Genomic DNA, 22,119 nt, shown 5'->3' with positions numbered 1-22,119 from the left:
CGTTGTTCTATACCAAGCGAGTCCAGATTAATTGGATTTATTTTTTCTAAGGATTACAGAACATTTTTTACTTCAATTTCACAAAGCTTATCTTAAGCAACATCTGTCCATTTTACGAGCTCGTTTTCTACTGCTTTGTAACGATGGCTTTTCTGTGCTTTCGACACATAGTATGAATGTAGAAGTCGAAAATAATTTAAACTGTCCAGGCATCAACTTTTTTTCATTTGTATCTTTCGAAATCGATTTATTCTTTTCGAGAAAGCGTTTACACGAAAAAGGAAAATTTCATAAATTGGCGTCAGCTTGAAAAGAGAGCGACTGAGAGCACAAGTTATCTATCAACAATAAAAAAACACAAACACTTCACACAATATTTCTTGCTGCGACTGCGAACAGAGAACTGCAGCGTATCTACTTTGCTGAAATATCACTTCCGCAACACAAAAACAATAAATTGAACGGCGTTTTAAACCCGAAATTTTAAAGTTACGAACAATTTGCTCCCCTCTCAGAGAGCGCGTCTGATGGCCTTAAATCAGCATACCGCGTAAGTATAACGTATCGACGACGGTATTCGAATGTTTTTTGTGCGATTCCAAATTCGCGCACCGTTCACCGTGGGCTGTACAGCGAAGGTGGTTGAATTGTTCCTTTACGCATCGCACAGGGCAGTAACAACCACGTTTTCCCTTCACTGGTGCTGCTGTTTCCGCACCATCTCTACGATAGCCCTCGGCACGTCCATTGTCTGATCGTCTATTAGCACAATGTCGAAAGCGTCCATGTACCGCGGTAAGTTCAGTTCCGGCTGCAAAAGAAATAATTTAGTAGTTTTCAAGGGCGCCAATAGCAACGGGGTGATTTGAGTGACATACGTGATCGAAAAGGAACCCTATCTTAAGAATGTGCGACGAGGACGGTACACCCGCGGCCATGCCCGCATCGCCGAGGGAATCGCCCATTACGATAACGTGGTCGCGGGAATGCACGATGTCATAGTACTCAGTCCCTTCAAGAACGGTTTCGTTTTTGTTGAATGTATGGATCATGCGATCCTGTAGCCCGTTTAGCGTTCCATTTTCGTTAAACTGCAGGAAGTTGGAGACTAACTGTGAAATGGTTAGTTGGGGAACAGGAAAACTCAAATCAATTTTAAACATCCTGGAACATTTGCTATGAAACATACCTTAACGTTGGGGTACATCACATTCGCGTGGTTAAGTACGGACAGGACACAGTTTCCGAGCCCGGCTGAAAAGACCAGGCATGGTACACATAGTTCGTGTAGCTCCTTGAACATTTCGTGGGTACCATCTCGTAAGCCGTCCTTGTACCTCACGGCCACCTCGTCAATGTCTTCCTGGGGCAGTTTAAATCCTCTTGAAATTAATGAAAATGGTTAAAACAGAAAAGGTCAGCTGGTTTGGTCCCAATGTATCAGCTGGTTTGGTCCCAATACAGATGTCAGTTTTTGGGTCAGTTTTATACACAAATGCGCATTTCTTTACACACAAAGCACAGTACCCAACCAAGTAACTATAACAAGTTATAATAACTAACTAAGGCAATTATTGCAACAAAACAAGTCATCGTTGTATAAATTGCCTGTACATTGACTCTCATTTATCTCTCCGTAATATTGACAACTCGGCAAACGAACACCCGTTTTCTGATACGGGCGTTATCATAGCTGATACGACGAACAGTCAACGCACGTCATGCGTAAAATCGATAGGACAATAGGAAGTACGTAATTGCAGCCTGTCCTGTCATTGTTTGGCAAATGCTTGGCTGAATCATCATCAACCAAACAAGAACAAACATGAAGAGACGGACAGAAAAAAAACAAAATAAATAAGTTCAACGAAACCTACTTCAAGAGGTCACCGGTTTTGGACCACCACTCGATCATGTAGCCCACTTTTTCCTCGTGCTCCATGTGGGGATCGATCTCGATTGGTCTGTACTTGTGGTACAGGTTGCGCTGCTCCAGAATCACCTCGGGCGGAATCGATTTGCACTCATTGAACATGCCGAAGCTGGTTAGCACTTTCTCGCCGTTGCTAAGACGCTGCTTGGTGATTGTGTAATCGAAGTCGGTCACCACCTGCAGCTTCTCCGAGCCGCCCGCCACCAGCTCGTTCAGCATCAGTTCCACCCGCTCCGGATCGCGGATCTTTACGTGGTCCCGCTGGAGGGCGGTCACTTCGCTCAGTTGAAACTTTCGCTGTCCGACCATGATGCTGCGCCGCAGGACCACTTGCGCCAGGCACCACCGAATTTTTTCGACTGCACGCTCTTCGAGAGACGAAATCTTCGCCACGCCAGTGACGGAGCGAGATAGGGTGGTAGCAAATGTTATTTTTAAACTCGCGCAACCGAAGGCCAACGAAGGCGAGTTTGGTGTTCGGGTAAAAGGCGTTCGTGTTGACAACTTGTTGCACTTGAACGTGGGACGGGTCTTTTCGGGCCAACCAAAGCGCAAACCTCAGTGCACCAGTCGAGGCAAACAAAGTCAAGTGTACCCGTGAAATTTGCCACGCAGGCCTGTTTGATGTGCACGGTTGAAAGGAGTGCTGGGATCGAAACGAGCAGTTCGTCAATGGTTACACCCCGCAGACGCTCAGCGTGTCCGTGCCCGACGAGACTGTTTACAAAACAGACGCTTGTTTTCTCGTTTTTGCGGTCCAACTGTTTTACTAATCACAGAATGCTGGCCACAATCGTAAACGTAAACAAGTAAACATTACTCTCAGAAACCCACAGCTGTCATTTGACTCACGCACAGCTCAGACTTGACGCGCAGCTGTCAACTGCTAGCAGCCGCCCAGGACGGCGGCTGACGGCTGTCTAGCATTAAATGAAATTCAAAAATTCATCCTCATTCAGACGCCGAGCATGGACGTTTTGTCGTTTTCGTGCTGCGCTCGTAGTTTGCCAGATTCCAGCAACAATAACGCAATCTATCAGCAGCAACTGTATATTTTTCAAACGTCCTGAGCCTCCACTCAGTTTCCCTTCTCGGCTATGATCCATTTGTTTACAAATCAACACTACCACACTCGCGTTCTTTTATTTTCGTCCTGGGTCTTCGTGCTGCACTTGACCTTGACTTTGAGATGTGCTTTAGTGGTTCTACTTTCGCTTTCTCGACCACGCTTGTTGGCGACGGCTGCGGCTACTACACGCCATCTTTTCCGGCTCCGTTCCCGTGCTCAGCAAAAACGTTATCATCATCCGATTCCGTGTACGGCCGGTGGGCATTGTTTCGGTACTCTTCCAGCAGCTCCGTCCCTTCGAGTAGACGCTCGGGAAAACGTTGAAGTAGATAGATCCAGCACGTTATTACCACGCCGTCCGCCTCTTGGCGAATCTCTTCCGGCCTCCGTTCGTACAGCCGCGGGTAGTCCTCTAGCACGTCCAGTCGCGACAGCATCCGATCGTCGATGGTGTAGATTTCGCCCCTTACATTATGTCCCTGTCCCGCTACGTCCAGCAGGAACGGAATGTTGTACCGGGAACCTATCACGAGTGGATAGCGGGCGACCGTGGTGCCGCGGCCGACAAAGCTTGCTTCACCGTTGGCCACACTCGTCAACCAGTGATGATTCGGTTCGCCCCGCTTCAGGGTACCGTAGACGAAAACGCGTCGCAACGGCGGCAGGGACATGGTTTCGTCTCCAGCTCCTCCCGTCCGGAGTATCACCTTCACCTAGTCTCGCCACGGTCACATCCGATAGTTCAGCGCCAATCTGTCATGCGGAATTGTGACACGGCACGAACACACTCGCACACACTTATCAGTTCGCGAGCGTACGAGATTCGCGCACTATCGCGTTGCTATGATCTATGCAATGCGTGGTGCGCGACGGATGCTTCGACAACAAGCGCAGATACGGAGCTAGCCTAACGACCGGCAGTTAGCCGGCCCCGTTAGAGAAGGTTCGTTTCTTCTTCTCCAACCGACGAGTTTCCGACTGTCTCCGGCGGAATATTCTCCTCCAAGCAAAAGGATGATGTTTTTTTCGTTACCTTAAACTGTGCTGTATTTATTTTTTTAACACTAAGTACAACCCCGTGACTTTGCTCCCCCGACGTTTCCCCTCGATCCCTCAATTAACTCGGCAATCCTCGAAAGTATGGCAATTGGGCAGAGCCTCTCTTAGCCCACTACGCCACCGATTGCTCCTTCTGGAGTTCCTCAAAAATGTTCACTTTGCCGGGAGGACGACGCGAATAGGGCAGCTCGATTGTATTGCGGTACTCGGTTAGCATGGGCCGTTTCAGCAAGCGTTCTGGGTAGTTGCGCAGCAAGTACATCCAGCACGGAATACTGCCCTCCTCCACGCCAACGTTGATGTCCTCGATCTGCCGATCGTACAACTTCCGGTAGTCCTCCAGCACGTCCAACTGCTGGAACAGCGGCTCGTCCAGTTCATAGATTTCGCCCGTTATGTAACTGCCGGTGCCGGGTTTGTCCAGCAGAAACGGAATGTTGTACCGGGTGGCGATCACCAACGGAAAGCGCCGGTTCGTCGAGCCCTTGCAGATGAACTTGGCATACCCGTTGTCAGCGTTGGCCAGCAGATGGTGGTTTGGCTCACCGCGCTTCAGCGTCCCGTACACAAAGACGCGGCGCAACACTTTTTGGGCCATGGCGCTGTTGGGTTTCTCTCGAGATCCGTGAATGCACTGCACCAAAGCGGCCACGTAGAGTAAATGCGCTGCGATAAGACTAGGAAGGGGCGTTTCCGTCGGTCCGCACGGGTGCAGCAGAGGCTGAGGTAATCGATGGCCACCAGATATGCTGGATAGGTACTAAATGTATAGATGATCACTTTTGAAGTGTAAGCCGCGTGCCGATTTCTTAAAACACAGATCCGCGTGATCCTTGCTAAGCAGACGAACCACTGCGCGGAACTGAGAGGAGCCACAAGACGGTTTTTGGCTCTTCCTTCTTACAAACCGGTTCGCTCTGTATGTGGGCAGCGTATGTATGTGGCTGTCCTCGCGCACCCTGGTTGACAGCCCGTGGTGGTGTGCGTTAGTGCCGGCGCTTTTTATTTGCTTTACGTTTTTACGACTCCATGCACTATCGGAGCCCGGCTCGCAACCGGCCACGGCCAGATGCGACGCTGATTATCAGGTTTAACCGAATGACCGAAAGGTGGCTCTCCATAAGCCGAGGTCATTTGCTGCTGCAAGAGCGCAGCGCATTAGCATTTATCGAGAGCAAATCCGTCGGCCTACTTAATGACTCAATGCAATGCTGTTGGTGTTTGGGTTGTGGATAAGGTTACTTGGATCGGATAACTTTATGGAATCGTTTCAAATGTTATGTACCGTAAGACGGGGTTTAGTTAATAGTTTTGTTTTGTTTTAAGTCTGAATCACAAATGTTGGTAGAATACATAGCAAACATGAAATTCGCTCTCCCCGTTGGCATCTCACGCACCAAGGACAGTGTAAATCTAACTGCGTAAAATAAGCACAAGAACTTGGGCTCTGCCGTGAATGCGCAAACAAGAATCGCATGTTGTTCTCCGGTTTACCTTTAGGTCGCTGTGAACTTTTTTCTCCTGCAGATGCAACTGCGACCTAGACGGGTCAATGGTCCGCTAGGAATGTAAATGCCACCTCATGGTCAGTGATTTTGCATCCGTTCAATCGTTTGAAATAACAAAATAGCTTAAAGCTACAACATATTTTGTTTTACATTACATTAATCTTGTTTTAACATTAATGGTTTTTTATTTACTTTGTCATTCATTCAGAAATGCTTCGCGTGGTGGCTTTTTAGTGTATAAAAGGGAAAAAGGTTCCTCTCATCTCAGTTGGCTGAAGGCCGACTTTTGATGATCACCTTTTTACCATAGTATCGTTTTTGATTTGTTTGCAAAATGTTTATATTTTCCACAATATGTTTTCCAAATCAACACTTTTTTCGTGTTGTTTCTTTAGTGGCCAAACACTTTTACTCAGCGAGTATTGACAAAGCATCCAACATGGATCAAGTCATCATAAAAAAGTATCAATTTCAGGTAATCAGTAATTAGTGCTTGCTATTTTGGTGTTTGCATTATGTGACATCGTCTCCGCTTTGTGCGTGCAGCTTTGTAACACTACTTGAGGAGATCTATGTTAAACCTAAGACTTTTAAAAAATTTCCTAAACCTTTAAGTGGCCCTTCTCGTCGATCAAATTCAGTGCCATCAGCTGGTCGAGGTGTTTCGTTTTCATGTGCACACTACGAGCCTTGTGCTGGGCAAACCCCATCCCACAGATTCGACATACCAGGGGTTTCTCGCCGGTGTGGGTTCGCATGTGCACGACCTTGTGCGTGGCCGTACGAAATCGTTTATCACAAACATCGCACCGGTGCGGCCGCTCATCATTGTGCACGCGTAGATGCTTGTTGAGCGTGGTACGCATCAGGAACAGCTTCCCGCAGACCTGACAGGCGTGCGTTTTCTCTTGGGTATGTGTCAGCTTGTGGCATCGGAGCGTTCCTGCGAACAGAAACGTCTTCGGACACAGGTCGCAACGGTATTTCCGTTCACCAATGTGGATACGCAAGTGGCCCTTCAGATTGTTCTTCTCCAGGAACGCCTTTCCACACACCTCACACTTAAAGTCGCGCCTCCGCAAGTGCACGCTGTTCGTGTGCGATTGTAGTTTGTGACGCGACGTGAAACTTTTCGGGCACTGCTCGCACTGATGTGGTCGCACCTCACTGTGGATGGCCATGTGCGTTTTGATGTTGTTCACCATTGACCCACACACCGAACAGACGATCTTTGCTTTTGATGCCTTCACGCCTTCCGCCTCTTCCCGCTCTCGGGTGGTCCGGCGGGTACTGTACTTTCGCGTTGGCTCACATTGTTCCCATTCAAGTTTGACTTCTTCATAGTCGCGTTCTACTACCTCTTCTTCTTCGAGTGCTATCGTTTGATCTTCGTGGTAGGCACTGGATTCCTGACGATAGGTCCCCGTGTCACCGGGTACCATAGGAACCCAGTTATCATCCTGTTCGAATTCGCCCAAATCACTATCGCCAAGGTCATCGAAAGGCCTTTCGATAAGGTGCTGCTCCTGTTGCTCTTCGCTTTCCGGCAGAACTTCCTCCTTCAACACGTGCACTTCTATAGAGCTGTGGAACTGTTTATTACAGGCTGGTTCATTGGATGCCTGATTGTTCTTTTTGTCTTCCTTCACGACATCGATGGTTGAGTCCTTTTTTATTTTTGCCACGTTTATCCCTTGAGGTAACTAAAACGATAATTTTTTGCATGCCTAATTCCGATTCCTCATTCCCTCCACTGATGTTTTTTTCTCTTACCTTTTGTAAAATGTCAATATACTCCTGTTGTTGCGCTGCCGGTGATTTGGTCTTCATGTATTTCCGTTTCCTCTGCCTATTCCGACCGGTAGTATCCGTAACCATGGAATCCTCTACCTTGTTGGCTGCTTTGATGCTGCCGCTCACACAGCGTAGAATACGTAACGAATCGTCACATTTCTTTTTAAACTTTGCGATGATGTAGAGGTTGCGTTCACAGCGCTCGCAGAGAAAGTTTGGCATGGTATCGTGCTTGTTGATCTGAGAGTATTCGACAGAGAGAATTGAACGGAAGTCTTGGGTTCCGTCACCTTCCGCTTACCTTGATAGCTAGCAGATCTAGTGCAAATTTCACGTAGTGCCGGACATAGTACACATTTCGACCCTGTACGTTGGAAAAGATGGACACAAGCCGATCGTTGGACAGACATAGTCTGCAGAGGTGATTGAAATTGGCGACACAATACTGCAGCTCGTCTTGATCAGCTGGGTCGGCGTTTGACTCGAAGGAACACGGTTCAGCCATGCTTTAGTGGATCGATTCAACGACGAGATTTCGTTTCGCGTCTGGATGTGGTGACGTCTGTTCAAAACATAAACAACATACCAATCATCTACTTTTGTGCGTTTATAGTAACCTGTTGTTTACTGCCTCACAAACGTATGTGTTTTGCGTGCTTGTCGTGTACATTTCCTACGCTAATGATCGTTTTACGAAGAACCAACTCACAGCTCATCAAAGAAACCCTTTCTCGGGCTAACGAACTGAGCAAATTTAAACGTGAGAGCACAATTTGCTCCTTCGTTGCTAAGGAAGTAGTGAGCGAACTTTAATAGACCTAAAGGCATTTGACAATTCGTAAACAAACTATCGGAAATTAAAGGATCCGATTGTTTTCATGGCAGATGAATTTAACAAAATTGAACAGTCTTTCGAGGACCATTTTTCCCCTCTGCGCCGAACTGGATGCACTGCACGGCTTCTGCTGCTGCTGAATCTGCTGCGGATAGGCGCTCTGAGCCCGCAAGCATCCCGAACAAAAACGGCACTGCTTTTCCTCATGCTGAGGGGGTATCATACTTCATACTGTACTTAGTATTTATTTATTTGTCAATTTTAAATTACAATTGTGCTCATTTTCATTGTCTTAATGAAATAAGAATAAAGTTTAAACATTGGCGAAATACTGTAAAAAAGGGTTATTAAGTTTCTTGTTTTTTTTTCAATCCGCTCCGCTACCTAACACTAACATACTAGGGCCATTGGTATCGTTATCTGAGTGTCATTCGATTTGCAACGATCCATTGAACAATACCAATGGAGAAGTATTTACAATACGCTTCATAGCCTAAAATGTTTCGTTTGGCTCTACAACAGACCGTACATGCAACTCTGGATTTACCAAAAATTTATTATGATTATTTTTATTTCACTTTTAAAACGGACAGAGTTGTTGCACTGTCAAGGTTCAAACGTACGTCACTTTCACAGAAAATTACAAATCGGTGCAACGGAGACGCATGATCTACGGACGAGCTTCAAGAAAATATTTAGCTTTGATATAATAAAGGGAAGTTAACCCATAAAGAGGCTTCCAGCATCCACCAGCCTAGCCCAGCCTAGACGCCCCTCTTCCAGTGGATTTAACACGGTGGTGGAGGAGGCGGAACAAAGATGGGAGACGGAGCAGTAGACGGCGGTGGAGGGGCTACATTTGCGTCGGAAGCTTGTGGCCAGACCGAACCGAGCCATGACCCCCCAACTCCGCTGACACCAGCGTCCGGGGCCCAGCTAGCAACAGCGCCACCGGATGTTGAAGCAGCCGTCCCATATGCGGCGTATGAACGGCTCGAAACTCTGGCCGGTGACTGCCCGTAGGATGAAGTGTCAGCAGTTGGTGCGGATCGGTCATCCGATATCGGCCATTGCATCAAAGAAGGAACCGCGCCAGACGGCGGCGGAAGAGGCGGTGCTGGCAAGGAGGCAGTCAGCGTCGACGGAGACATTTTCGCACTATGAGACCACATACCATTGGCGCTGTGTCCCCCGCCGCCACCTTTTCCCGAGCCGCTGCCGAGCAGAGAAGAGCCATGGTGTGAGCTTCCCATAAGCGGGCGTGGGACCGAACGCGATTCGAACAAATTGTACGAACCACGACCTCCACCGCCGCCGCCATGTCCACGACTGTCGTGTGGAGGCGCTTCTCCCAGTTCTGCCATCAGACTCATGTATTCTTCGTCGATCTTTGTTGCGGGCTGATTACCAGAGGCTTGCGGTTCACCGTGTCCCGGGCGCTTGCTACGGCAGTCGCGAGCAATATGCCCGGTGCCACCGCATGCCGAGCACACAATGTTGTTAGTAATGTTCGGCTTATCCGGGCACAGCCAGCTTTTGTGCTCGTTTGAGCCACAGTTGTTACAACGCTGCCCATCCGTCTCACGTAGTGTCCCATTGAGCTGCGCCAACTCACGCAACTGCGTGCGGCGCAGATCGTTATGACCCTCAGGTAGTTCAATACCCTGCCGGATTACGTCCTTGATACGATCGACCGCTTGCTTCACCGCCTCCGGGTTACTGGCTGTTATGAATGCGTGAAGCGGTTCATCCTCGCCCGGCAATGGCTGCCCGTCTTTTCGGCCCACCTTACCCTCCTTCACCGAACCTTTGCCGCGGATAATGATTTTCGCACCCGTGTCTTTTTCCATTGCCTTCAGCGTGTTGCCACGCGGACCAATCAGCAACCCGACGAAGTTGATGTCCGGATGCTCCTCCTGCGGTATCAGCACCTTGTCACTGACTCGAACCACCGGTGGCTTATAGTCGGACGGGGGCTTGAAGTCTGGGTTGATCGATTGCATGCGCTGGATGAGGTGGTGGCGCTGCTCTTCCAGCTTTTTGCGAGTGCGAAACTCGCGCGTATTCAACCGCTTACCATCGCTGCTGTATATCGGTTCTGGGGATGGAGATCTTTCTTCTGGATTCTGCGGTATCATTAGATCGCCCGTCCGTAGCTTGCGGCTGATTTCTTCGATCTGGATTTGCACCAAATATGCCTCCTGCTGGTTGGGTGTCAATGTTGCTGGTATGATGGTGGGCATTCCAGGGATGAAGGTCTTTTCTTGGTCCCCACCGGCCCAACGTGACTTTTTGCGCCGCTTGCGCTCGCCTTCTCCTCCGCTGCTGTGACCATTAGTTCCCAGTCCACCGTACATTTCTGCTCTGGATCCGATCGATGAACAGCTATTGTCGTTATGCTGCTCTAGGAGTGCCTGCTGTTCCTGTATCTGCTGCTGTTGCTGTTGAATTTGTTGCTGCTGGCTATAAGTGTTCAGCAATTGGGCGTAATTATCCGACGTAGCTGCCGTCGAAAAGATTGAATCGAGCACACTCTGTGTGTACTCCATACCCCTGAACTCATATTCTCTCAAGTCGGAGCCCGGCAGCTCCTCCATACGGTTCGAGTCACTGTCATGATGCTCCCTGGACCGTCGACGTTCCTTTTCATGACCACGATGCTTTCGGTCGCGACTGCGGCTCCTGCTTTTGCGCTCCCGATGCTCACGGCGACGGTGTTCCTGATCGCGGCTGTCCTCACGTGTTCGACTGTGGCGTCGGTAACGTTCCTTGCTGCTGCGTCGTCCTTCGCGACTCCGTTCGGTGCTCCGGTGCCGTTCCTTAGCACCGCCATTGTTGCGGTCTTTCGTTTCACGCTCACTTCGTTTTTCACGATCCTTCTCACGGCTTCTGCCACGCGACTTTCCAGCCTCGCGATCCCGGTTGCGATCTTTTGATCTCATCGTTTTTCACAAACTAAACAAACCAACAAACCCAACCACAGCAAATTTGACAACCAGGCAGCCATGTTTTCCCATGTTTTTTTGCGGCGCTCAGAGGCTGTCAAAATTGACATATGTCAACTGGAGCGATTGTTGTTTTGTTTGCAATTTCAAAGTTGACGGTTTTAATTTTCTTAGTAAAAAATGCCTACAGTCATAATTACCAATTGAGCACCTCGTAATGACGCAGTGGAGCAATCCTGGTTGTCGTCGGTTTGAGTGTTACGCCGCGAAAAAGACACAACTTCGGATACTCAAGATTCCAGATCCGTGCGGAGAGCGCGTCAAAGCGGGCCGTGCACCGGAAGCTGCAGAAACTTTTGTTAATAAATATGTGACTATGCTCTTTGTATAACGCAGAGCCGAGACGAAGCAACTATTTGTATTTGACAGCCATTATGAACGACGGATTTTGGGTTGCTTCGGCTTTATTTACCACCGGCGAAAACCGGTGATTTCTTTGACATATTTTATTTGCACTTCCCTTTTCCATGTACGACGTAACAAGGAAAAAGGAACGAAGATCCACACGCGGTATTTAATCGTCCTCAATAACGATCACACCACCTCCTGGGTTGGCATTGTTGCGGTTTTGCTTTGAAGTTGTGACCGTGGTATTCCCATTGCCTCCATCTGCTGACCGATTGCCGTATGTCGCTACACTTTCGCGCCTTTGCTGCTGGGGTGCTCGAGGCTCCTGCAAACGCTTGAACTTTTCTTCGTTCTTTTTCAGCATCTTTTTGTAGAAGCACAGCTCTTGTTCCTTCGCTTGGGTCGACTGCTTTAAGGTGCTGATGACTTCTGTAGCCTATTTACGAGGAATGGAACATTGGGTTTCTTAGACATGTTTGGTTAACCTATTTTCCCAGGGTCTCAGAAAATATATATACCCGTGTGAAGATTTTTTCCTCATTATCGTAACATTTGTGCTTTTCGTACAATTCTTTCGGATAACATAGCATTGCGAGCCTTCTCAGCATGAGATCATCGTACGCTTCCGGCATCATCGTCTGAAGCCCTTGCAACAGGTCCGGTTTCGAAAGATCCACAATTCCTTGCGACGTCACCACCTGTATCTCGAAAGACAGAAGGTGTTATAGTACCACATTAGACAAATGGTGGCGTGCGTAATACGCAAATCGAGATGAGCGTATCTGGAACCGTTGTATTCGGAGTAGTGCAGAACACTTACACTGCGCCGGTTTATAATACTGGTTAACTTTTCCTGAGGCGGCAGTGGCGTCGAACGTTCTTCGAATATCCACTTGATGTGGAGCGAGAAAGGCATGAGCGTGTAGGTATTTTTTTGGATGAACCTGGAGGGGAGATATGGCGAAAAGATCATTTTTGTTTTAGCAAAACCTAACATTCCGTGGCCGGTGGATTAATCACTCACTCATTCAGCAGGATGGTGGCAGATGCAAACGTCGGTACGCTTACGTATTGTTTCTGGGCCGTCAGCTCCCTCATTCGGATGATAATGTCTGCATGGTTCCTCATCCGAACTACCTCCACCAGGCCGAGGTTGGGAATGTTTGACTTTAGCACACCTTTTACGTGTCGTTTCGACAACAGCCGTGCCTCCTGGTCCTCCGTTAAGCAGACCAGTCCCGAAGCAAAGCTTTGATCAGCTTCACTGCTTCGAGGCGTCGTCTCCTTTGGAGCGCCGAAAGTGGGTGGGTGCGTTAGGAGAACTGTCGAGGCTGAGGTGGTAGGCGTCGAGGTACACACTGCTATGCTTTGCCTCCGGAGGGCCGCAAGCGAAGCCGCGGTGAAAGGCGTTGCGGTGGCACCTCTCGGACCTTCCGCATGTTTCCCGCCTGCAGCACCAAGCAGCTGTTCGCTTGATTGGGTGATACTTTGGATAAGCGATCGTTTCATCGCCACCACACCGTTCGTGGGATTGAATTTGAATCCCAGTTGTTGATCGCCACCAGATTTCAGGTTTAGCTTACTGGCGATAAGTGCGGCCTGTTGTTGACTCAAAACCATCTGTGGCCTGTTGCCTTTACCGATACCCCCGACGCCCGGTGTGTTTCGAATTCCGTTTGCCGGAACATCGCCAATCGGTGTGCCATTGTCATCATCACCGTCATCGTCATCATCCAGACAGACTACCTCACCGTGATCTTTCGCACCAGTTGCATTCGAAACAGAGACAACAGATTCCGCGGGGCGAATGCGAAGGCTCTCCATCGAACGAACCTTCAGACCACCGGAACCAACATCCCCCGTTTTGGCCGTAGCCCCATTAGGTGGGGATACGATATGCGATTTAGCGTGGCCATCTGTTTTTGGCACATTGGCCTGTTCCACCGGTAGCTTCACCGACGTTTTAGTCATTGGTACAGGATTTGGCAACGAAATCCTACACTGTGCGTTTCTTTGCAGACCACTCGGTACGATATCGGATGTAGCTGGTCGAGGAGTCGTTTCTAAGCGTCCATCGACCGAGGGCCGCAGGCTGAGGCGACGTTGTTGGCGCAACGCAGAAGGAACGGTCTGTTCCTCGCTCCCGCTCGTCTTACGTTTGGGGTCCACCAAAGGAGCAGCAAATAATTGCGCAGTTTCCCCCTTCGCTTGGCTGGACTTTATCATCAACTCCAGTTTCTGCTTCTCCTGCCGCGTTTGTTGCATCGTTTTTTCCAACAGCTTCAACAAACGGTCAGCTCCATCGTCGGACAGCTCCGCGCTGATCACCGACGATAATCGTTTACGTTTGCCATTCTGTATTCCTTCCTCCCCGTCGTCCACACTACTGACAGCGGTGGATGCTGTCGGCGGATTCGTACTGGTCGGACCTGCCTTCTCTACGTTGTTGTCTTCGTTTTCTAGGATCACAATCGAGTCCTTGTTGCTGCTGCTGCTACCGTCTTTGCAATTGGCAACAATGCTTACGCTGCTGTTTGTCTCGTTTTCGTTAACCCCACCATTGCAAGTGGCGGAGGAGGGCCCATTGGTAAAGCTGCGTTTCAAAAGTGATCGATTGTTGGCTACCGAACTTATGATCGGCTTGGCGGGTGCTGTTGATGTTGATGTTGATGTTGGTGTTGGTGGTGGTGGTGGTGGTGCCGGTGGTGCTGGTGGCGGTTGTGCTGGCGCTGTTTTGACGACAGATGACTTTGAACCCCTCACCTTATTCAGCGGATTTCGATCGACCTTTGAGCGGTCGAGCCCTCGCTGTAGGTTCTCGATCGCATTCACCTTCATCTCAATCCACCGACCCGCCGTACGATACCTTTTATCGCAGATGACTCCATTCCGTCGCTCGTACTCTTCGCGCGTGTACATCACCCCATCGACCGACTGACACAGTTTGATATCGATCGTTTTCTGCCACAATGGGTATGGCCCCATGAAGACAGTGCAGCTCTGGTACGGCACGGCGTAGATGCGTGGCGACGACATGTTAATCTCGGACGAATGGTTTGTACACTTCAGACAGAACACAGTGCGCTTACTGTTGGCGACATCGATCGCGTTCCTTATTTGGGAGAACGAAACGCTACACTTCCAGGATGGGATGAACATGTCGCTGAAATCATTCGCTATGGTAAGCTTCAACCAACGGCATTTGATCCTCGGCTCTGAATCGGCAGACGCTGGGGCCGATGCCGTTGACTTCGGCACCGTAGCTGCGTTTATGATGTGTAAATTTGTGCGACCAGAATTCAAAAACGCTTTGGACAACGACTGTTCGGTAATCATGTTGACTTCGGGCTTCGACGAACTGCTCTTTGCGAAGGAACATACCACCGGCGGTTTTGCTTGCGGTCGATTATTATCCGACGTCTTTGAAGCTGTACCGTTGCCTTTCATATCGAAAAATCCGCAAAACAACCAACAATGTTCGCCACCGTAAAGAATGAGCCCGAGATCCTTGCTCATGCGGACGGAATCCGCCTGCGTGAGGATAAGTTCCATCAGTAGCGACCGTCGCCGCTGTTCGGGTGGTAGCGGTTCTGCGGCAGACCGTGCGACAAAACGTGAACGCCTTGCGCTGAAACTGCTCTGCACATACTGGTGGAACAGCATATCGGCCGAATGATCGGTCGTGATGACGGTTTGCCTTTCGCCACTGGCAAACGTCACGTCCAGCACATCGGCCTGACCAAGCGTGAACGCGTTCAGCAGGGCCGGCCAGCGACACATATGGAGTATGCCACTCTTGACCATATTGATATGAAGGGTTGCACGCATCAGCAACGTCCTAATGTGCCGTATTAGGGAAGCGACTTGCTGATCGTTTTGCTCCTGCTGCTGCTGCTGCTGCTGCTGCTGCTGCTGCTGCTGCTGCTGCTGCTGCTGCTCCTGCTGCTCCTGCTGCTCCTGCTGCTGCTGCTGCTGCTGCTGCTGCTGCCCAAGGCCACAAATACTTGTTGATATCTGAGCTTTCTGATCGGCTCCTGCTGCCATCGATGCCCCACAATCACCTTGAACCCTACCAGAGCCGTCCGTGCCCTTCGGTCGATTGAGCTGTGTGTGCGAAGTAGAAGCACTCGACGATCGCATCGTTTCAGGGCCCTTGTGCCGCACGCTGGTGGAGGCGGCATTCAGGTTCGGAAGCATCTGCACGATGTAAACCATTACCTGGGGATAGGGCGCCAGGCGCTGCAACACATCCTTGCGGCTACTCACGCGGGCATGCACAAACGATTTGTTATCGCCGCAAACGATCAGTCGCTTCGATTTATCCAGAAGTATCCGGTACTTTTCGTGATTTTGCACGTTCTCGTGACTGTCCACCAAATGGACGTACTGGATTCGATTTTTGCCAGCAGGGACGGGTGTTCCGTGTTGGTGTTCCCGGTGTATCAGCTGCTTTAGTCCGTGCACCGTTAGCACTTTCGTAACAGCGGTACTGACGTGAGCCCCATCAGTGTTTGGGCCCCTCATCTTCTCTCGACTCACTAGCACACGGCTTGAGGGCTCGCACTCTGGTGACGATTCGTCAGACGAATCAGATATCACCACGCTCGCGTGCATCTCCGGTAGTACCACCTTCGTTTTCGGTGGTGGCAGCGACGTCTTGACGGACTTCGCAATATTCCTATTTACCTGTGCCGCATCGGGTACCGGTGGGATGCGTTTTAGCACGATGTTGGAAATTCCGGTACTCTTCGGAGTGGACCGGGGAATTATCTTATACTGCGCATCGGAAACGGATGCCCCCGCATCAAAGCGCGTTTGTGGGTCAGACCACCGGGCTACCTTTGTACTGCTACCAGCTATCGCTGCTTGTGTTGGATCGGCAGCCCGATCCAAGTTTCCTCCCGTGACAGCCATCGAAAAGCGTCGCTTCGCGATCGTCGAATTGCGCCGATAGGCGATGGCACCGCTGACAGCAGCACCGCCAGCATCGTCGGCTGCTTTGAACTTGCGTTTCGGTTGCTTCCACTCCGAAACCGGCTTGTATGACTCTTCGGAGCTGTCCCGTTTTCGGAACGACGCACGACCGGAGACCGGTGCCGATGTAACGATGGAGGCAGATGGCCGGGCGGGGGTCATCCACGCGTTGACTCGGTTCGGTACGCACTCCACTCCACCGGCAGTTGGCGAAACTTTCTCAAACGAATACAATCGCTTTCGGGGCACACCGTACACGGACGAACCGGAAGGGGCAGCTAGGGGCACATCCTGCACTACTTTGTTGCTCATCATGCGACTGGCGATCGTTGGAGTGGTGGAAGTTTCGCTTTTCGATACGCCTTTCGATGCCGGTAACGAAACACAGTTTTCTTCGTAGAACGAAAACGATTTTCCATGCGTGGCAGTTCCTCCACAATAGCAACGGTACAACTCGTGTACCATACACCACGGTTCGAGAGTAGACAGTTCCGGCAGTTTCATGAGCAGCACGTGCGCGTGTCGCATGCGCTCGCTAAGCGGTAACGGTTCCAGCGGTGGTGGGGCAGTGGCTTCTGTCGAATGCTGCGACTCGAGCGTCCCCCCTTTTAGCAAAATCTGCATGCTGTTCTCGTTGTAGTAGTCGTCGTACTTTTTCGGTTTCTTCTTTTGGCGCCGCGTTTCCGACTCCGTGTTGCGCACCAGCACCGTGGCGTTGTCGGTCAGGATTACCGTCGGGGCAAAGTCGCGTTCAACTTTCGCCAACCGGGCCGTAGCCTTCTCGCGCAGATACTTCACATCCGCACTGGTCAGTGCGGACGAGCCTTCAACGCTGCCCTTCATGTCGCCCTGCGTCTACGGTGTGTCGAAAGAGCGAGGAACTTAGCATCGAGAACTTGTTTTTTGTGAGACGCGTATCACGCCATTATTATGCTCAACTTACCTGGACCTGTTGCGTGTGATTAACCGATTTCTGCTCGTACCCACAGACACACCCAAGCACACAGTGGGCCTCTTTGCAATGAAGACGGCGTAGGGAACTGGCAATCGCACTCGAAGTACTGCTGATTTGCTCCGATCGGCCAAGAATATCGCAAATACAGCCTAGGGCACAGTACACGGGGTCGCAAGGTTGCTGCTGGGATTCGCCAGTCGCCGCATTGCCGGTCGGTGGCGGCGCATGGCTCGGGCTTTCAATGATAGTCGCATTCAGTCGCTTCATCTCGCGGCTAGTGGGTAAGGGGGGAACGGTATTATTTATCATATACCTGCTGCAATGAGAGGTTGGCGAGGAGCATGATATTATGGACACTGTGGCATTATGTCGTTGTGGTTTTGTTTTTAGTGCACGCAGGAAACAAACATTGAACGAAACATTGAACGAAACACTGAACGAAGCGTTTCTCTAATATCTACGATACAACACGTAAATCTCTTCTCAAATCTACAAGGCGGTGTTTATGGAAAGAAAAATATTGAAATAATATAACTCCACTCGGCAAGGGTGAAGAAGATCGGGGCCGTTGTGAAACAAATCTCGTTCGAATGGACTCTTTAAAATGTTAATTCTACATTAAAACCACGATTAAATTGCATGAAACATTTCATTCAGGTAATTCATTTTAAATCAGACGATTCGGGATTGGTTCGTCCGTAGATCAACCGTCTGTCCTTCACCGATTAATCGGTTTCGAAGCGAAATACGTTAGCTCGAACCCGGATAGTGCATCAACTTCAGTGCACAACTTTAAACGGCTGCTTGGACGGCTCTGCCCGTTCTAATAAATAATAATAAGACGGTAGAGCAAGAGGACAATTCCTACAACAAGCATCGGAAATACCGAGAAAGAATGGATAATGCTCATATGAACTGGACACTTACAGTAGCTTCAGTTTCGCTGTATCGTTGGCCGCTTTGCTCGCTGTTCCTTCGGAACTCTTTCCTTCGGAACTCTTTCCTTCGCAACTCTTTCCTTCGGTTCCTTCGGATGGAGCCGCAGCGGTAGCGCTCGGAGAGGCACTGGATGACAGCGGTAGCGCCGGATGCGAGGTAGCAGTTGCGCAATCGGTGTCTACCGAAAGTGGCTTTGCTGTTTTGGCGGGTTGCTCCTGTTGAGGTGTTCGACTTACGGCATCCGGATCAAGCGCCATAAACATATCTTCGGCGACGGTAATCGCCACCGAGTTGGTAAGCTCAGTAACGATGTCCGCACAGATGCGCTCGTCCGCGTCAACCGTTTCTCCACGTTCCAAAGCCTGATCGATCGCTTCCCGGAAGGACAAACGTTCGGCGAGCACCCGCTCGAAGTGCTCCAAATCGGTCACCCCCTTCACTTCCGTCTTTGCTCTACATGCCACCGTCAGCTCCTCACCCGGTCGTGCGATCAGTCGTCGGCGGACGAGCAGTTTGCGGGCGTCGTTAGCGTATGGCAACTCGAACACGAAAGACCGTTCGTCATCGTCTGGTCCGTCACCCGTGCGTGTGGATCGCAGCGTCGACACAGCGAATCGAGCCCAATTCTCGGTGATGCCGCTGTGGGGCAGTATCATCTTGAGAAAGGGCTTCACGTACCCATCGAGCGGGCGGTTGATTTTCGGAAACACCTCCAGCTCCGCGGTGGGCATGTGAAAGATCTCCAATGGTCCCAGATACGGATCGTCTTCGTAGGCCGCATGGGATATTCGTTTCGATGAGAGCGGCCCTGGTTTGGTGCCCGAAAAGGAGGGCTGCTGCCGATAGTCGGCCGATCGCACCCAGGCATCGCTGGGTAGAAGCTTCGGTCTCGGTTTCGCAACCCATTGCTCTTCCTCAGACGCAGGCGGTTCGATGGCCGATAAATCCAAGTCCACCCCATCCGGATACTCTGGACATCGGCAATGGGTAATATAGTGAATCTTTCGTCCTCCCGATGCGTTGACTGCGGACGAAAAGACATTTTTTCTGGTCAACCTTTTGCTGGAGTGATTGCCAGCACACCCCGTCAGCTTGACCGTCCGACCGTCGATGGTGTGCGTTTGAAAGTAGTAAAGACCCTTCAGCGTCCGCAGCCACGCTAGTGCACGCCAAGTATCGCGAGTGAACGGTATTTGTTGGTCCTGAAGCTGCTTCATGCGACAGATATCGAGCTCTGCGTCAATGTTTTTGCTGCGTTTCTCCAGGAAGTGGAAAATTTTCGACTCATTGTCGATGATCAAGTACCGTACGTCGTTTTCCTTCTGCAGCAGAATGCGCTTCTGGGCCACGGTACGCGGGCGCACCATATCGTTTGGACGACGAGGACACTCGAGTCGAGGAGGCAAGGACCCGAACTCTATTAGGCCCTCCTCACGGAACAACTCGTTGTTGCCGGTGCCGTCGCTGACGGTCGACTTGCTACTGGAGAAGCTAGTCGAGGCCCCATCATCGCACCCGGAAAGTGCATCTGCAATGCTGGTGCCGTACGCCAAGAATGGTGCGTATGGCTGCGATTTTTTGACGATCGGTGTCGGCAACAGGCCCGGCAGGCTGGGTTTGTCCAGCTTCACCACTTCGCCCTCGTCGAAACCATAGAACTCGGTCGACGAATTCGAGTTTGTACTGTCGAGCTCGTCCAGATTGATAGTCTTGTGCAGCTTTCCGAATACCTTGGATACGCGCACCCGACGCGGTTCCTCTGGTATTTCTATGTATCGTGGCCGAGCCGCTATTTTGGTGCGATCACGCAAGCAGCGACGTTGCTGCTGTGGTGAGTGTCCATCGGCAGCGTCGCCACCATCGGGACCACTGGAACTGTTTACCGGCGGCATTACCGGTGGTTCGAGGTTAAACTTGTTAAGCAGGGAATCGACAAACGATGCTTTGCGGCCTTCCAATGGTTCCAGCTCGATATCGCAAGTATACGTCGGTTCGAGAATCTCCGATTTGGACGATTCAAGCAGACTGTAGCCCGGCTGCTTGACGAGCAGGTTTTCCTCTGGATTCGAAGCCGAAGTAACTTTTACCAGCGTTGACGAATTCGTCGCATGTTCCTCATCTTGGGATGGTGGTGCATAATTTTCCTTATCAGGCTCCGAACTCCCTTCATCGAGGAGGCCGGCAGATACTTCGCCTTCTTCCGTTGGCACACTGGAGGGGCTCGGCGTACGATCCACAGTAGCACTTTCCACCGTACGATTTGATGCTTGATTGACCGACGACATGCCCTCCTGGCTTTCTTCTACTAGGTCGTCTCCACCTGCACTGTCGTTACCGATAGAACTTTCATTACCGTTTTCCAACTCTTCCAAACGTTCCTGCAGCATCGAGAGCACAATTTGAAACCTCCACCGCACGGAACAGTACTCTCGGAAGTCTTGTTTAAAGTTTCCTATTAAATCTTCCTGATCCACAGACTCCTGCTTGACCAGTAAGCCGTCTTCCTCGTCACAGACCTCACTTTTAACCACCTCACCAACTTGCGGTGGAGACACTTCTACTTTCACACTAATCGACGATGTTTCCGAAGCTTGACCACAAGTTTCTCGTTCCCCCGATACTATGCGAATAGGGTCGTTTCCGTCAAAATCAGCAACAACTTTTTCCGTCAGCTTCCTAAACTTGCTGTTCGTCTCTAGCCTAGACTTTGCCAAACGTTTCGGAAAATAGTCCTGCAAAGTACGGCGAACGACGTGTCGCGGTCCCTGTCCGTTACGGTTACCGAGCCCCAGGAAATGGTTCTTCTTTCGTAGGCTCGTTTGCAACAGCTTGTCGCGTGACGACGGGGTCACAAGCTGTTTATGCATTAAACGACAAACCCGCAAGCTGCTAGCTGCGGGTCGATGATGAGAATAAGTTTCACCGCCAGCCTCGTACGGAAGACGTTCGATCCCGTTGGAACTAACCCGACGAGAGTGGCCGATGGCTGCGCGATGATTAGGTGAACAACGTTGACGACGATAGCAATAGTAACTAGTGCAATCTGCGTATGTTGGTTGCTGCTCCTGTCCAAGCGCAATTTTCATCTTTTGCCGTTTAACACGTAACAGAGAAGTTCCGCCCGGGCCTCTATTTTTCGTGATCAGAACCGACAAATCATCTCACACTTCCGGCGTACATCCAGTCAGAAAAGGTGGTGGCTCACGACCTGATCATAGTTCGTGGTGTATAGTAAAACGAGATCTAAACGGAAAAGAAAATGAGATCAAATTACTGGGTGGTACTTTTTTCCTTTCTTGCCAACCCATGTGGCGTAACTTGACGTAACCTTCAAATCACAATCGATGAAAGAACTGAAAAGACATCACTTCTTCAGCGTTTTTCGTTTGCGATTAGCCTACTATGATTATACTTAAGCTGTAGAAAAACCTCATATACATGTTAGGATGAATTGCTTACTTCGGTCTTACATGTTTTAACTGGCCTTTCTATGAGCTCATGTCACCTCTTTTTTGCACGTCGTCATTTGATAGAGAGGAAACTTAAGCACATTTCGCGTAACCTAACCTCTTTCGTTGTGTGCGAGCTGTACTTTAACGGATGGTCAAATTCAAAATGGCGACCAGGGAGCAAAAATGCTGGCAGGATCATCGTCACGTCGTAATAGGCAATACAGAGGCAAAACACGCCCAGGCATGTG

General features: G+C 50.2%; 6 protein-coding genes across 6 annotated transcripts; all 6 read right to left on the bottom strand.

Annotated features, from left to right (window-relative positions):
- Positions 1 to 26: 26 nt before the first annotated feature.
- LOC131205675 (7-methylguanosine phosphate-specific 5'-nucleotidase) lies at positions 27 to 2,692 on the bottom strand. Its single transcript, XM_058197875.1, has 4 exons — positions 1,878 to 2,692; positions 1,190 to 1,382; positions 879 to 1,112; positions 27 to 811 (listed from the first exon to the last, which is right to left on the bottom strand). The coding sequence occupies exons 1-4, from the start codon at positions 2,240 to 2,242 to the stop codon at positions 695 to 697; spliced, it is 909 nt and encodes a 302-aa protein (XP_058053858.1). The 5' UTR covers positions 2,243 to 2,692; the 3' UTR covers positions 27 to 694.
- A 282-nt stretch (positions 2,693 to 2,974) lies between these two features.
- On the bottom strand, positions 2,975 to 3,735 carry LOC131205677 (putative gamma-glutamylcyclotransferase CG2811). The gene has a single exon (XM_058197877.1). The coding sequence runs from the start codon at positions 3,671 to 3,673 to the stop codon at positions 3,185 to 3,187; it is 489 nt and encodes a 162-aa protein (XP_058053860.1). The 5' UTR covers positions 3,674 to 3,735; the 3' UTR covers positions 2,975 to 3,184.
- A 300-nt stretch (positions 3,736 to 4,035) lies between these two features.
- LOC131205678 (troponin C-akin-1 protein-like) lies at positions 4,036 to 4,982 on the bottom strand. The gene has a single exon (XM_058197878.1). The coding sequence runs from the start codon at positions 4,657 to 4,659 to the stop codon at positions 4,174 to 4,176; it is 486 nt and encodes a 161-aa protein (XP_058053861.1). The 5' UTR covers positions 4,660 to 4,982; the 3' UTR covers positions 4,036 to 4,173.
- A 1,017-nt stretch (positions 4,983 to 5,999) lies between these two features.
- On the bottom strand, positions 6,000 to 7,886 carry LOC131205669 (zinc finger protein 691-like). The gene is made up of 3 exons (XM_058197869.1): positions 7,665 to 7,886; positions 7,343 to 7,603; positions 6,000 to 7,272 (listed from the first exon to the last, which is right to left on the bottom strand). The coding sequence occupies exons 1-3, from the start codon at positions 7,866 to 7,868 to the stop codon at positions 6,172 to 6,174; spliced, it is 1,566 nt and encodes a 521-aa protein (XP_058053852.1). The 5' UTR covers positions 7,869 to 7,886; the 3' UTR covers positions 6,000 to 6,171.
- Positions 7,887 to 8,734: 848 nt separating this feature from the next.
- On the bottom strand, positions 8,735 to 11,140 carry LOC131205671 (splicing factor 1-like). Its single transcript, XM_058197870.1, has one exon. It carries the CDS (start codon positions 11,138 to 11,140, stop codon positions 8,987 to 8,989), a length of 2,154 nt encoding a protein of 717 aa, XP_058053853.1. The 3' UTR covers positions 8,735 to 8,986.
- A 461-nt stretch (positions 11,141 to 11,601) lies between these two features.
- Positions 11,602 to 21,286, bottom strand: LOC131215406 (uncharacterized). The gene is made up of 7 exons (XM_058209795.1): positions 18,408 to 21,286; positions 17,469 to 17,754; positions 15,556 to 17,380; positions 12,576 to 15,450; positions 12,372 to 12,495; positions 12,070 to 12,249; positions 11,602 to 11,987 (listed from the first exon to the last, which is right to left on the bottom strand). Exons 1-7 carry the CDS (start codon positions 21,284 to 21,286, stop codon positions 11,718 to 11,720), a joined length of 8,439 nt encoding a protein of 2,812 aa, XP_058065778.1. The 3' UTR covers positions 11,602 to 11,717.
- Positions 21,287 to 22,119: the final 833 nt, after the last annotated feature.

Source organism: Anopheles bellator, chromosome 1 (assembly GCF_943735745.2).
Source record: "Anopheles bellator chromosome 1, idAnoBellAS_SP24_06.2, whole genome shotgun sequence".
In the NCBI taxonomy this organism is placed as follows: domain Eukaryota; kingdom Metazoa; phylum Arthropoda; class Insecta; order Diptera; family Culicidae; genus Anopheles; species Anopheles bellator.
The sequence above is the reverse complement of the archived record's forward strand: the minus strand, read 5'-3'. Positions and strand labels throughout refer to the sequence as shown.